The following is a 14,704-nucleotide window of genomic DNA, read 5'->3' on the forward strand; positions in this document are numbered from 1 at the left end:
CTAGATCACTATTCTAGATTCTATGTCATTTGCCTCACTTCAAGGTCAAGCACTGGCTTCCAGGTCTGTCTTCAGTCATTAGGAGAAGCAATTGATTGCTTTATGAAGGCGTGGAAGGGGTGAGGAGAACTGCACTCCCCAGGTAAAATGACTTGGGTAGAAAGTAAGCAGACCACCTAGGAGCAAGACATGAGAGCCAAGAGCATTTAAAAAATTAGATACATGAGAGACCTCATGTAAACAACAAATGGAAGGTACGATTAAAGGAAATATTTTAGAAAAGAGACACTGAAACTACCGTATTGAATTAGATATCTCAGGGTAGTCTTTCTTTAAGTGATGAAAGAATAACTGATGAATAAGAGAACTGATCCAAACCCTAACAAAACTGAACCTCTATACGTTAAATTGTTTTCTCCTACATTTAAGTGAGTCCCTTAGCTTGGAATGGGGGCTCCGCCTCCGTCACAAGCTGGCTTGAGTTGGCACTGGGGCTTGACTGCTGTTCAAACTGGTGGGTATGGGGGGCGGGGGAGTAATATAACTGTAACAATGGCATGACAGTGGAATAATAGCGACGTAGGGTGCTTTAGTTTGTGTCGGTGCTGTTAAAAAAAAGGACACGTACTGCCGATTGGAACTTTTTTTAACGGTCAGTCTTTGTCTAAAACACACACACACAAACAGTAGTGCACACGCCTCATTTATTTTCAAGTTTGGTTGTGCTGGCTGTACTGTATTTATGGCTGGAGAAGAGGAAGCAAAGCGGTTTGACTGCCAAATTTGGTAACCAGACAGAAGACTATGCCAGTTGCATTTATTTTGAAAGGGAGCGCAGTCGGAGCGGTCTGGTGGTATTGATGCGCCGCGGGGGGAGGATTATATGGTCTGCTTGGTGGAAAGTGAGCGGTTATAATGTTGAGTTGCAAATTATGGCAAATGGAACAGGCACAATTATGTTGAAATGTGTGGTGGTTGGGGACGGCGCTGTGGGCAAAACTTGCCTGCTAATGAGCTATGCCAACGACGCCTTTCCCGAGGAGTACGTACCCACCGTGTTCGATCATTATGCTGGTAAGTAACAAACAGCGCGTTTTATTTAAGAAGCTTGTAATAACGAAGCAAAACAAAACATACACACGCACCACTTCATAAATGTAGAAATGTTGAAACTTATTTGGAATGCAGCAAGACAAGTTGCATTCAAATGTGATTTAATTAGTTTGGAGTGTACGCTAATAATGTTTCGTGAGTCTTGAAATATTACTGATGAAGAAAATTAATATATGCTTTAATATGTATACCCATTATTACAACAATACGTTCATTGCGTTAATTGTTAAGGTAAATCCATATAAAATAGGTGTGCGTATATATATATATATATATATATATATATATATATATATATATATATATATATATATAGTTAGTTTTGTTTGTGAAAAAGTTTTAAAAAGTGTTCACCAATTTAAATGTCCAGACGGCTGGGCTTCATGCCTATGTAGTCTAGTCGCCTAATTAAAGCCTCTTGCATGATTTTTGTTCTTCATAACCGTCTTTAATTTGACTTTGCTAATGGCTGTTACTAGTAGTAACCCTTGTTGTTCATGTTTTCCAGTCAGTGTCACAGTTGGGGGAAAGCAATATCTTTTGGGACTTTATGACACAGCGGGACAGGTACGTCATCGTGTTCAAATTGTCAACATTATTTTGATATCATGTGATGCAATGTCATGTTGGATACCAGTGGGATATAGTAACAGTGTCTATTCTGTTGGAATTCAGATTGATTTGTTTGTCCATTGTTGTGAACTCTTACCAAGGCTTTTTTTTTTATCAGCCTTCTATTCTTCTATTATCTGTTCCGTTTCCATTTCTGGATGATTTAGTATAAGATTGGTTTCAACATAGAACTAGCTAATGGCTATCTATGGACATGGACACTAACCAATAAACCAATTTGCTGTATTTTAAGAGCAAGACTTGATCCAGTCTGATCAAGTTCACCTGCACCATACAGAGAGTTTCACAAGTCTTAGTGCACTATCATTTATAACTGTCAGAAATGGAGTGTATATTGATGTTCTAAAAAGTAACCTCCAAATGAAATGCAATGGATTCTAACCACAACTGCACTTCTGTTCCGTCTGAAACCGCCCACTTCACAGTTACTACACAGTCCCCTGACTGTGCGACAGTACCCCTATCCCAGAACACTGCTGCTGTCAGTCACACTTGCAAAGATGCCCAACAACCACATACAGTACATGCATCTCCTGTTCTGGGACTTGCAGTCAGTGTACCCTAAGAAACCTGGATTAGTAGACTACAGTGCTTCATGATGTGTTGCTATTCTCAAACTGAAAACTCTAAAAGCTGTCTCATTGGCACCCGTTTTGCTGACACTTAGTAATTATTTGAGAATGGAGAAGTTGACCAGATGCTTTTACTGGGCGCTTTGCTACAATTTCAGCAGATCATGAAATAAAAGTTCCTTTTCTTCAAAGGGAAAGGGAGTGGAAGAGCACAGCTGATTGTACTTACGCTAGCTTCAGAAAGAAAGAGAAATCCCCTGGGGCAGATCTAGAGAAAAGCGGGGCCTGTGATCATGCATGTCTGGTATACATTAGTGCTGGAACAAATATTCCAAAAGTAGGGCGTGAAGTGTAGTGGTTGGCAAAAACAGCGTTCGTAACAGTGTTCGTATCCGTTCATATAACAGAATTCATAAAGAAATGTATCAAAAAGTTGCAAAGAAAACTAACGAATAGATAACACACATTCGTTCTACTGTCTCACTTTAATTTGATGGGGCACCGGGTTTATTTCTCTCTCTCTCTCGCTCTCTCTCTTTCTCTCTATATATAATATCTCATATATATATATATATATATATATATATATATATATATATATATATATATATATGTATGTATATATATGTATATATATATATATATATATATATATATATATATATATATATATATATATATATATAATATATATATATATATATAAAGCCTGTCTTCATTCAGGCTCTGGTATACACATTGAAACTTGAATAGCGGGCTGGAGGGTCTCTTCTCAAAATTTACCACATAGTAATAAAATCATAGCAAAATGTAACAGTAAAGCCTAGTTAAAGCATGGGTAAGCAATGTAAAAAACAGCAAAGTATGGTAAAGCATATTAATAAACATGCTAAACCAGGGTAAACCATGGGAAATGCATAGTATGACCATGGGAAAACTGCAAACATACCAAGGTAAACTTTTATAAGGGGTAACCTTGCCGACTCTTTGCTGACAGAAATAAATGCCCTATCTTCAAGCCCTGCTGATGAACACGCTGTAAGTCTTACAGGACACCTAGCTGTCAGTTCTGTTTACAGCCCAACACTGGGCCCCCCCCCCCCCCCCCCCCCACAGTGACGAGCGACTTGACATTTTGCTGTCTTGCTGACTGTCCTCTTCCTGTGACACCCAGTCACCCAAGGAACGCAGCTCCAGCTAAGCTGCCGACAGTAAAGAGTTTGAGCCTCTCGAGGGCGTTCACGATGTCAGCTGTGTTTGACAGGGGAATACGGGAGGGAGCACACGAGATGGGCCTCAACAGATCAAGCAGACTGTGAGTGCCAGAGCATGGCACGCGGTTACTCTAGGGCAGATCAAAGCCACTGAAATTAGTGATGGGTCAACCTCCCATCAGGGTTAGGCTCACAAGCTGGTCTGGAAACAACCACTGCTAACCCTCCCTGGAGGCTTGGTATACCCCCTTCATGGCCAATGCAATTTCCGTCTGTGGAAAGGAAACAAGCCTACCTGCATGTAGCTCAGTTCACAATGATGGAATTGTTCAGAAACAAGCCTACCTGCATGTAGCTCAGTTCACAATGATGGAATTGTTCAGAAACAAGCCTACCTGCATGTAGCTCAGTTCACAATGATGGAATTGTTCACTGCAGCCAAGTAGAAGGCTGCAATATATATGTTTTATGATGTATAATAAACTTTAATTAATATTGATGGCAGGAGAAATTGAGGACTTTTTAAGCAGCTACTTTGTGGATCTGAATGTGCAAATTCATACACGTAACTAGAAGGGTGTATGTCTAACACGACGAGTCACCCCAATCTGTGCTCCCAAACGATATGCTCAAAATGTATTAATAGCCAAGCGGCGGGTTTTTCGGGGTCCATCTCCCTGCCATTATGAAGGGGTACATTTTTGAAACGCGCCTACAATCTGTTCGCAAGTTAGGAGATGTTTATCAGAAACTAACATCCAGTTGTCCATATAAGAAAACATATAAGAGCAATCTGTGAGCTGCAAGCCTGCACATAAATCTACATTGAAGCAAGCTCTTTTCTAGAAGCAGATCCTGACTGTTGTTGCTATGTTCATTTTTAGGATAGGGAACCTTGAAACAGCAGTGAGTCAGCAGCGAAATATTTTTGGTTCTGAATTGTTTTAATGGGTGCTTTTCACAAATGTTAACAAATGATCTTTATTTATTGTACTGGTTGTATTTGCAGTAATCTGTTTATGTCTGAGAGAGAGGGTTCACAGTGGAATAAGTGGAACGGTTTTGCTGCAGGCATTTCAAACCTTCTATTTTAAATTTAATTCAATTATTTTTTTTTTTAAATGGTCTTTCGGAATCACTGCCTTAGATTACAGTTAAAGCATTTCACACTGTGGCTTCTTAACCCTTTATGTCATGCATGTCAGCATTTCCTCACTGGCTCTCTGTATGGTAACAGACTTAGAGATTTCATTTTCTTAGTTTTTACTGTCCACCTTTTATATGCTGTTTGCAGTGATTTGGAGTGGTTCTTAATGCAATTAAATAACTGCTATACAACTCCAATACTGTTATTTGTATGTGTGTCTGTGTTGAGTTCAATCTGCTCTTCCCTTCTAGTTGCCTGCCATATATATATGTACCAGGTCAAAGTTTATGGGAGGCTGTGGGGTCCAGTGGTTAAAGAAACAAGCTTTTAACCAGGAGGTCCCCAATTCAAATCCCAGTTCAACCACTGACTCATTGTGTGACCCTGAACAAGTCACTTAATTCCATCTTTCATTCACACACTCTAGTCTCGTATCTTGTAAAGCACTTTGTGATGGTGGTCCACTATGAAAGGCGCTATATAAAAATAAAGAAGTAAAATTTTACAGAAGAGCCAGTGCCGTCTAGTGATCTGACACTTCAGATCAAGTTTGCTTTCTTGGAAATACATGGTTGTGCACTAGATGGCACTGCCTCTTACTAGTAGAAAGACTAAAAGAAAATGCAATTTGAAGGCCTTTACTCTTTAAGCCTCATGCAAACAGTTTGTCTGCTCTAATCAGTACATCCTCCAGTGTTGATTACAACAACGGCGTCGGTATCTTTTAATCATCTTAACTCTGATTCCAGAGTCTGCCTCCTTGTAATCTGCTGTAAATCCTTTTCAAATTATATAAACACAACACTGTTTTATTGTACGGCTGAACCTAGGGAAGTAGGGAAGTATGTACTGTACAGTAAATAGGATCTGGGGGTTTGGAGAGCCATGGAAGGTTCGGCTGCACAATCGTACGGGCTGAGGTGAGAGGCAGTTGACCTGTAACTTCAAACACGATCATAACATTAAAACTTTCAAGCTTAAAACATTGTTTCTGTTACTATTCCTGAAGATTATGAGGTCTAGAACTTTTTTAACTCTACATACGGGCATGCCCTTATAAAAGTTTTCCATACTATAGTGAAAACATAGCAAAGCATGGTAAAACACAGATAAGCATTGTCAAGACCAGAGAGGTATGATGGAGCATATTAAAAAAGTATGGGAAAACTGCGTACATACTGTGGTACATTTTTCCAAGGGCTTTAGGACAGTAAGTCTTGCAGGAAAGTTGAAAGTGAAAGCCCTTGCGATGCCCTCTCTCTGTAGTGGCCCCATGCCTCTCCTCTACAGAGCGCTCGTCCTTCTGCAGCGGGGCGGCTCAGCTGCTGCTGTGCCCAGTTCCTCCAGGACCCCGGTTTAGTGGAAATCTATTTTTGGTTGACCTGGTAGAAAGCAGATGGTTTTGCTTGAGTGTCGGCTTTCAGGATTATAGCTGCGTGCATGAAGGCAACAGGTTGTCAATTATTCAGCACTCACAAACCTGTAGTTGTCAACTTATATTTTACTCCAGTCTGGTGTCATTTGTGCCTCCATGATTATTTTTTCCCATCCTCATCCGTTGTAAGTTTGTGTTGCAGTTCTCTGGTTGCTCCCTCGGTTTATATCACATTGCCTTGGCTATTAATTGAAAGAACACGGGTAAAATGACACTGGAATGCAGACAACCATCTTTAGCTACACCTTGCCCAGACTGGCCAGCTCAGCTACATTTGGGAAAAGCACTGGAAAGGAGGAAAAGGTCGCCTTTTAGAACTGGTTAAAATCTCCTTGAAAAACAAAAGCCACAACTTTGGCAGACAGAGTACCACAACTGTTGGAAGAGAAATGTGAAGCATGTGCTATAGTGTGCTGATGGATTGGTTTGAAATGCATGGTTAGTGTTTCATTAATGAGGCTGCATTAACATGCCAGGCTTTTCTTATCTGTCTGGGTCTCTGGGCATAAAGAGCTCTCATTCTGAAAGGAAAAGGTGACTTTTAAACTCATTCAGACCTCAAGTCTTCTTGGATTTGTAAAGTAAATTAATTCTCTATATATTTTTCATAACCTAAAGCATCAGAATTTCATCTCATGAGACAAAAATGAAATGGTAATATGGTTTTAATCTTTCTCCCTAATTCACAGGGGCTCAAAGGCTAATGCAGCACGTGTAATGAGCCCCTAGCAAAGATTGGCTACTCAGCTTGGCCAGAATTCAAACCAGCGGACCCCTGATTGCATGACTTGCCCTGCACTTGAGTTTAATAGCAACCATTTCTATCTAAAAAGCAATGGTGTGTCTGTTTTAGCTCACAACCCGGAACATTGGCTCTAAATGTTTTGAAATGGGAGTCTCGTTTCCATCCATGCAAGCCCTGCTCAGTTTGGTTCAGTTGAACTGTTCCAGACAATGTTGCAGCATTGCCTACCAAACACTAAGCTGCACAAAGCTGCTAGCTACCCAGTTTGGTATCCCTGTTTCATGAGCATCATGCAGCTAGGCGGAGACAATGGATTAGATAAGAGGTGCTGAGGGGTTCCAGAACATTCACCAGCAGTGTCATTGAGTGGTCCTCAGCGAATCAGGAGAGGAGGAATAATCAGCTTGTATAGAATGGTGACACCGCATCTGACATCAAAAGGCTTATGCACCAATGGCTATGGCCTGCCCACAGGAGGACCAGATGAGTGTTTTAACAGCTGGCAAAGCAAAGATATGACAATGTCCAAGTATACAAACTTCAATGACATCATGTCTGATTAAGAGCCCACACACTCTCCTCTGCAGTCCCTGGAGATCGCACAGACTGACTCATCTCCTGCAGTTTGAATGATCTTATTCCTGCATGAAGCAGGCATGGGAGGTTTTTTTCAATACTGCTTGCTGTTGTGCGACTATCAGCTGGTATTTAATCGATATCCAGTTTACTTGTTGCATATTGGAAATGACGAAAAATAAGCAATTTTACACTGTAAACAGATTATGCATTTCAAGTACCCTAACCCTAATTGAAACCCAGTGCCTAATTGAATCCCGAGTTACAGTTGCCTCCCTCCAGGAAGCTGCAATGGTCCTGCCATGCTTTTTCTCACCCAGTTATTTTAATCTCGTGTATGTATTGTCCTTCATGAACAGGTTATTTACAGACAATCATACACAGTGCTGCAGAGACACCAAAAAATGGGATTTCCCATACATGGAGCTAACACTTTGCATCTTGCAAAGTGCACTTGCATCCCTAAGCCTTTTTAACCCTTTCATGCAGGGTGACCTCAAATTGGGACAGATACAAATACTATTCTAGTCTTTACATGGAAGACGCAAATGCATGATGACCTCATATGAGGAGGCAATTCTTCTCAATATAAAGCCATTGACAACATTTACATTGAAACATATATTTATTATGTGTCCAGCTATTTTCAATATTGCATGCATGAAAGGGTTACCTGTGAGTCACAGTAATGTTTTCAACCAGTACATTCCACACAATTCCATCAGCTGCATTATTCTGCAGCATTCACTTCAGCCTTGAGCTTCTTCATGACTTTGTTACAATTTAAATGCTGGATCCTGCGCTGACCTACAATGCATTTTCTTTGTAATGTAATTGAAAGCTAAATATTCATAGAGATCCAGGCTTTCTAACTGTTTCAGCAAAGCGTTAAACATCTCTGTTTTCAACCACTGGGTCTGCTTCATTAGGACTCCTAAAAGGCTGCATTTCTGGAGAGGCAGTTTGAAAAATGACCACTAGGGGTGTGCAGCTGTAATTTCTGTTGCACTATTACAGTTGCACAAACTCTGTTTTTCAAAAGCAGCCACTGTAAAGGGATGCTAGTCAGTAAGCCTGCTAAACAATGATATGATCAAAAGAAAATTCAATAAAACACACCTAACTGGACAGTAAAGATAGGAAAATGCATATATAGCATAACAAACTATTGAACCCCAACCCAGAAGCAAAGGAGCGTTCAATAACACACACCTAAGTGGATAGTAAAGATAGAAACATGCGTATATAGCATAAGAAACTACTGAACCCCAACCTAGAAGCTACACCTAATCCTCTTCATAAAATCACCTTGTCTAAGAGAATAGTTCAACAAAAAAACTGATGCAGCCCTTATAAATACTGGTTGTGTTTCAATGTTAATAATAATAGGCACTTGTGAGAAAATGTTAGACTTTAATTTGGCATCTTAAATAATTTTTTTAAGTCATTTTACCATTTGTGGCTACATGTTACTTTTATCATACTATTTTAAATTAATGGCATGTCTGGCCTATCAAAGTCATCAATTAAATTAGAGTCACTATTTTTGTCTTTTGACAATTTTTCAAGATTTTACAGTGGTTTGATTTCATATAGGCTTTATGCTGTCGCTTGCTTAGGTAAAGAAAAGCCTTACAACTCAAAACGCTACATTAGACGTTTTTGGAAAGACCTCTTAGAAAGAAGGGAGGGGTGTTCGTCACTAAGGGGCCACCAACACCCATTCATGACTTTTTGTGCGTGAGAGGACCACCCTCTCACCCAAAAAGACAGAGTACAGCTTTTATTCCATTGGCAACCAGTAGCCATCCATGACAGACTAACCCTTCATCATTGTTTAGATCATCATGTGTATTGTATGATGTTCATTGTAATTACTTTATTGTGGCTCTGAGTCGTGATACTTCACTCACTTGATGCACGTCATATCACAACAGAGACAAGTGGCATTTGCATTGTTTTACTTGGCCAAGAACAATATATAGCTGCTGCCTGTAGACCACATAACAGTTCTTGAATGCTCATTTAATGACATTTAAACTAAATATAAAACAATTTATACAGTAATAATCACTTGATCTTTTTTTTTGATTATACAAGGAATTCACATGGACCGTAACATGCATCATGAAACCTATAGCATTATTATCTGCATATCATGACACTTGTGTCCCATACATCCCTTCCAATGAGTTACCTAGTGTATGCTGGTCACTTTTATTACCCAAGTTTGAATAACTTAAGACTAATATTCCACGCACTCACGTTTCTTTCTGTAGTTTAGAGTGATGGAAGTGCAATTTGCTTGAAGACAGAAAATACGCAAGAGAGAGCCGTCACAGCTTTATACATACTTTTGCTTTTACTGTGTCTGGAAGCATGTTGATGAATCCCATCTCTCTGTCTCTCAGGAGGACTATGACCGCCTGAGGCCTCTCTCCTACCCCATGACGGATGTGTTCCTTATCTGCTTCTCGGTAGTAAACCCGGCCTCGTTCCAGAACGTCAGGGAGGAGTGGGTGCCAGAGCTAAAGGAGTACGCGCCCAACGTCCCCTTCCTCTTGATTGGAACTCAGGTAAGGCAGAGAACCGTTCCGTTATGCAGTAATGCATTAGGATTGACCTGTCTGGGGAGCTGCTAAGGTCACACGTCAAGTCTAATGTCAAATGCCTGCCGATAATAAAAGACAGGGTTATGGACACTGGGTCCCAGCCGGCTCCCAGCTGGCTGCAGTTGCATTAGGTCTAAATGTCACTTGGACTGTCACGAGGGGGATTTCAGTACTCTTTTGCATTGTGGTTAAGACGCCCAGCCTCGGCCCTGGTACATGTGTATCTGAAGAATGTACCGTCCAGTATACAGTATATGTACTGTAGGTCTGCATTTGTGTATTTGTTCATTTATAAATGCATGTTCTGAAGACAGAGCTTCCTGTATTTTGGTTATACTATTTATAGCGGGTAGATCAATAGCAATGCAACTCCTCTTTTTATCCCTGCATGTCATTTCAGAGGATTGCAGCAGTAAAGACTAGCTTAGCCACAGCCAGGCCTGCATTATTGACACATGCATTGTAATTCAACCAAGACACAGGGCTCACACCACCTGTGAATGACACAAGAGTAAATAGCTGTGTCTGCATTCTGTCCTGTTCATGTTTTGTCTTTTTTTCTTTGCTTTAGATTGACCTCTGTGATGACCCCAAAACAATAGCAAAACTGAACGATATGAAAGAGAAGCCCATAGGCATGGAGCAAGGGCAGAAACTGGCCAAGGAGGTATGTCCACCATTTTAACTTGACTTGTGTGGAACCCAGCCAGATATTGCTAATTATTTATATATGTATGTATATATTAGAGTCTGGCACGGGAAGAAAATCCAGAATCGGGTACCCAGATATTTTTCAGGTAATGATTAAAAAAATAAATCACATATATTAATATTTTAAGTGCACGATACATATTTAAATATTGCATAGTACACCTACATTTAGTCCCTTCAGATCTGTACACTTGTGTAACCTTTTTCAGTATGGGAAACATCAAAATAATAATTTAAACAAAAAAAAAACAAAAAACAAACATCTGTTTAAATACAGTTGTTAAATACACATTTTAATTAAATGTAAACATTAATTTGCCTTGACAGCTCCACCTTTCAAGTGAACAAAACATTGAAAAGTCCTGATAACTCCTTTTCTGAAATGAATTGGTAACTCCTTTTTAAAATGAATTGGTTATGATCTCGTATTCCACCCTCTCCATTTCCAAAATATGTGAGATGAACCAGAGAGAGACAGCGAGAGCGGAGCGAGTCTTGCCAACTCTGTTTGATGATTATAACCTGGGTGTAAAATATATTTCCCTCTTAAAATTAAAGACTTTCTTCTCAATAGGCTGGATTTGTTTCATATATAGATGTGTTTCATGCCAAACTTAAGTCTGTAGTTATAGATATGGTTATTTTCATCCAACCAGGTTATAGAAATATAGTTAAATGTAACAGTCTTGTGTTTGTGAACTAATAACCTCTGTCTTTTTCTAAAAATCCCGTGCAAGCAAGCTCTCATTAATTTCTATAATATAATGAAGTAATGGACAGTACACTGCCAACTCCTTTTTCTGTTACCAAAAGGTACTTTTCGTTAGTTCATTTAAAATGTGTATATATATAGCAAAAACCTTGAACTTAGGACAGCGCTTGAGAGCCAAGATTTATTTCCCTTATTGTCCAGTTGCCTCACTCATGCAATACTTTTTATGAATATAACAGTTTATACACAGGGTCTGAATGGGAAACGCAACTGACTAACAAACTAGCTTAAGTGCCCCAATATTGCTTCAATGAGGCAAGCAGGGCTGAGGGGTAGCCTGCAGTATTACTGATAAGAGCTTGTAGCTGCATGCATGTGCCCAAGTTAGTAAAGTTGCTTACAGCTTTGTATTACATTGTAACTTAACAGTTTCCCTGTATTAAATACTTGTTTTCTAACAAAGTAAAACTTTTAAAAAATGCAACACTTGTTCAGTTTTAAATGCAATTCTGTCCAACAGTTACTTTTTCTTTTGTAATACAAAAGACTGTGTTATTGGCTCACAAACATCATCCCAATTAAAGTCGCTACCTTCCTGATAAGAACTTACACTGTAGACAACTTTTCAAATCTCATTCATGAAATGCACGTTTCTGCCTTTTCTCTCAAGGCTATAAGCCTATTGGCCCCGGTAGCTCTCTGTTAAGGAGAGTTTAGCTCATTTCACAGGTATTTCTATCTGTTCAGCACGACCCCAACCCAGCTCCTCCTTTACTCAGACTTACAATGATTTCTATAGTAATAATTTCTACTGTTATACTAGAATAAACAGGAATATAGAATCCTACAATATTCTCAGTGTTTTTTAACAATTAATTTAGTATTTCTGCTGGCTTTATATTCTTTAAAACACAGTAGTTATTACATTTTAAAACACATGCAGTTTCACAAATGTTCAATTTGTATGCCAAAGATCAGCCTGTTTCCAATAGCAGTGACAGTCTTGGGTCAGTTTCTGCTCTCAGTGAGTCTGTCAAAGCCACCACTGGTGTGGGTGACAGTCTTTAAAAGCCTGATACCTGCAAATAAACTGAAACCTTGTTAGCCGGGCTCCCATCTCTACATTCTCATTCCCATCATCAGTGGAAAAACTTCAAAGAAATAAAGATGGTTCTATTTGAGCCATGCATCTCTGCCACATACACCTTTCGCTTTAGATGTGCTCATACCTTGTGCAAGGAAAGACAGGTTTCAGGGTCACTCGTGACAACAGCACTGCTATTACGTTATGGACTGATGCAATAGCTGGGTTTTTGACGGCATTCGCAAAAGAGACATGTGCTTCTGTTTCGTTAACAATAAAGTGCCATTCCTGATCACTAAATCCTGTCTTGTGAATACATAACAGTGGCATCCAAGCAAAGCACTGGGTGGAATTTCTTTCCCAAGCAGGAGAAAATGGAATTTGCACACTTATTTAATGTGCTCCACGCAATTTTATTTTATTTTTAAATAAAGGCTACTTATTTTATCTTTTTGGTAAGAAACTATCTCTTCGTAATAAGTCACAAGGTTATTATTAATGGATCACTAAGTTATCACTGACAGCAGGATGCTATGTTGTTTTGTTTCTGATTTAGTTCCTGAGAAGAATAGTCGCCGCAGTTATTATTCATTGATGTGTAGAAATAGGGCATTGTGTGGTTATACCTGAAGTATATGCGTGTGACTGGTAAACAGCTTGGTTGTCCGGTGGTGTAAAAAGCAGAGTGTTCTTTGTTGGGTAAGAGCACAAGGAGGAGCTACTGCCTACAGATAAGGGGGAGGAGGTGAACAGACCATAACCCCTGCGTGTCAATAAGTCAGGTCCTTTGCCCCGCACTCCTAGACACCCTGCCGTTGTGTCCAGACCTCCTGTGGCTGGAACGAGATCCCAGTTCGATGCCCCACCAGGCAGAGTTGTTGGCATGGTCTCCTACAGCACTGCCCCTGAAACCCCAGACGGAACAAGCAGTCTTTAACACATGCCAATTATAAGGTTCCAAATTTTGAAAACCTAAATTGCTGTTCCAAATTCATGTATATATTTAAAAGTAATTCCTGTTGACCTTATGCTCTGATCATGTCTATCTCACTCTACATGGTGCACATAACAGCCTTGAATTTTCACAAACCATCCAACCTTTTATAGCATAGTACAGACCTGCGCTGCATTTGGTTATAGTCAGTTTTATACCAATTTATGAGGATCCTCCGTTCTTGTGTGTGTATGCGCTGGTAAAAATAAAGAATTCACATGCATAATTCACCAGAAACATGAAGTCAGATCATTTGTTCCTTTTTTTTTTTTTAGTTCCACATTCTGAACAGTTTTTCAAAGTGCAGGCAGTGATCCAAGAAGTTCTGAAATATCAGTTATATGCTGACTCAGTCCTTAAAAACAACACTTCCCCTAAACTATTTATTATCACAAAAACTGTGCAAAGCATGGCTATACTGTACAGTACACTGTATAACGGTGGCTGTGTGGTCCAATGGTTAAAGAAAGGTCTTGTAACCAGGAGGTCCCTGGTTCAAATCCCAGCTCACTCGTTGACTCACTGTGTGACCCTGAGCAAGTCACTTAACCTCCCTGTGCTCCATCTTTCAGACGAGACATTGCTGTAAGTGACTCTGCAGCTGATGCATAGTTCAGATACACTAGGCGCTGTAAGTCATGTTGGATAAAGTCATCTGCTGAAAAACAAATAAATATTTAACTAGCAGTTATAAATCACTAAGCTGTAAGGAAGATGCCCTCTCTCTCCATCAAGAACCAGAGACTGTGGTTAAAGATGTGGAAGGAGCGGTGACTGTGGCTCTCCTGGGGAGCTGGTTCTTGCACAGTTTAACTGCTTTGTTTCTGAGCTGCCTTTATTCTCCTCCCTCACAGGTTGGAGCCTGCTGCTACATGGAGTGCTCAGCTTTAACACAGAAAGGCCTGAAGACTGTATTTGACGAAGCCATCATCGCTATCCTGACCCCAAAGAAAAATGCTCTGAAAAAGAGACTGGGCTCCACATGCATAAACTGCTGCTTGATTACGTGAGGAATGAAAAGAAAACGAGACAGAGGAGGGCACAAGAAGCCTGGATGTGCCAAACAGGGTCTTTGTGGTATCAGTGAATGGTGCTGCAACAATACCACAGCATTCGGTACAGCTTTGCAAGAGAATCTGCACAAACATCACTAAAA

The 14,704-nt window shown here is 39.9% G+C and overlaps 1 protein-coding gene and 1 long non-coding RNA gene across 2 annotated transcripts in view; one reads left to right on the forward strand and one right to left on the reverse strand.

Annotated features, from left to right (window-relative positions):
• LOC121316687 overlaps positions 1 to 8,829 on the reverse strand; it is a 30,718-nt gene extending 21,889 nt beyond the window's left edge. Inside the window, exons 1-2 of the long non-coding RNA XR_005950437.1 lie at positions 6,160 to 8,829; positions 5,859 to 6,061 (exon numbers count right to left, since the gene is read on the reverse strand). This is a non-coding gene — a long non-coding RNA (uncharacterized LOC121316687). The remainder of the gene's footprint in view (positions 1 to 5,858; positions 6,062 to 6,159) is intronic.
• On the forward strand, positions 503 to 14,644 carry LOC121316684 (rho-related GTP-binding protein RhoQ-like). The gene is made up of 5 exons (XM_041251744.1): positions 503 to 1,074; positions 1,622 to 1,680; positions 9,847 to 10,011; positions 10,619 to 10,714; positions 14,403 to 14,644. Exons 1-5 carry the CDS (start codon positions 861 to 863, stop codon positions 14,556 to 14,558), a joined length of 690 nt encoding a protein of 229 aa, XP_041107678.1. The 5' UTR covers positions 503 to 860; the 3' UTR covers positions 14,559 to 14,644.
• Positions 14,645 to 14,704: the final 60 nt, after the last annotated feature.

Source organism: Polyodon spathula, chromosome 6 (genome assembly GCF_017654505.1).
Source record: "Polyodon spathula isolate WHYD16114869_AA chromosome 6, ASM1765450v1, whole genome shotgun sequence".
Taxonomy (NCBI): Eukaryota; Metazoa; Chordata; class Actinopteri; order Acipenseriformes; family Polyodontidae; genus Polyodon; species Polyodon spathula.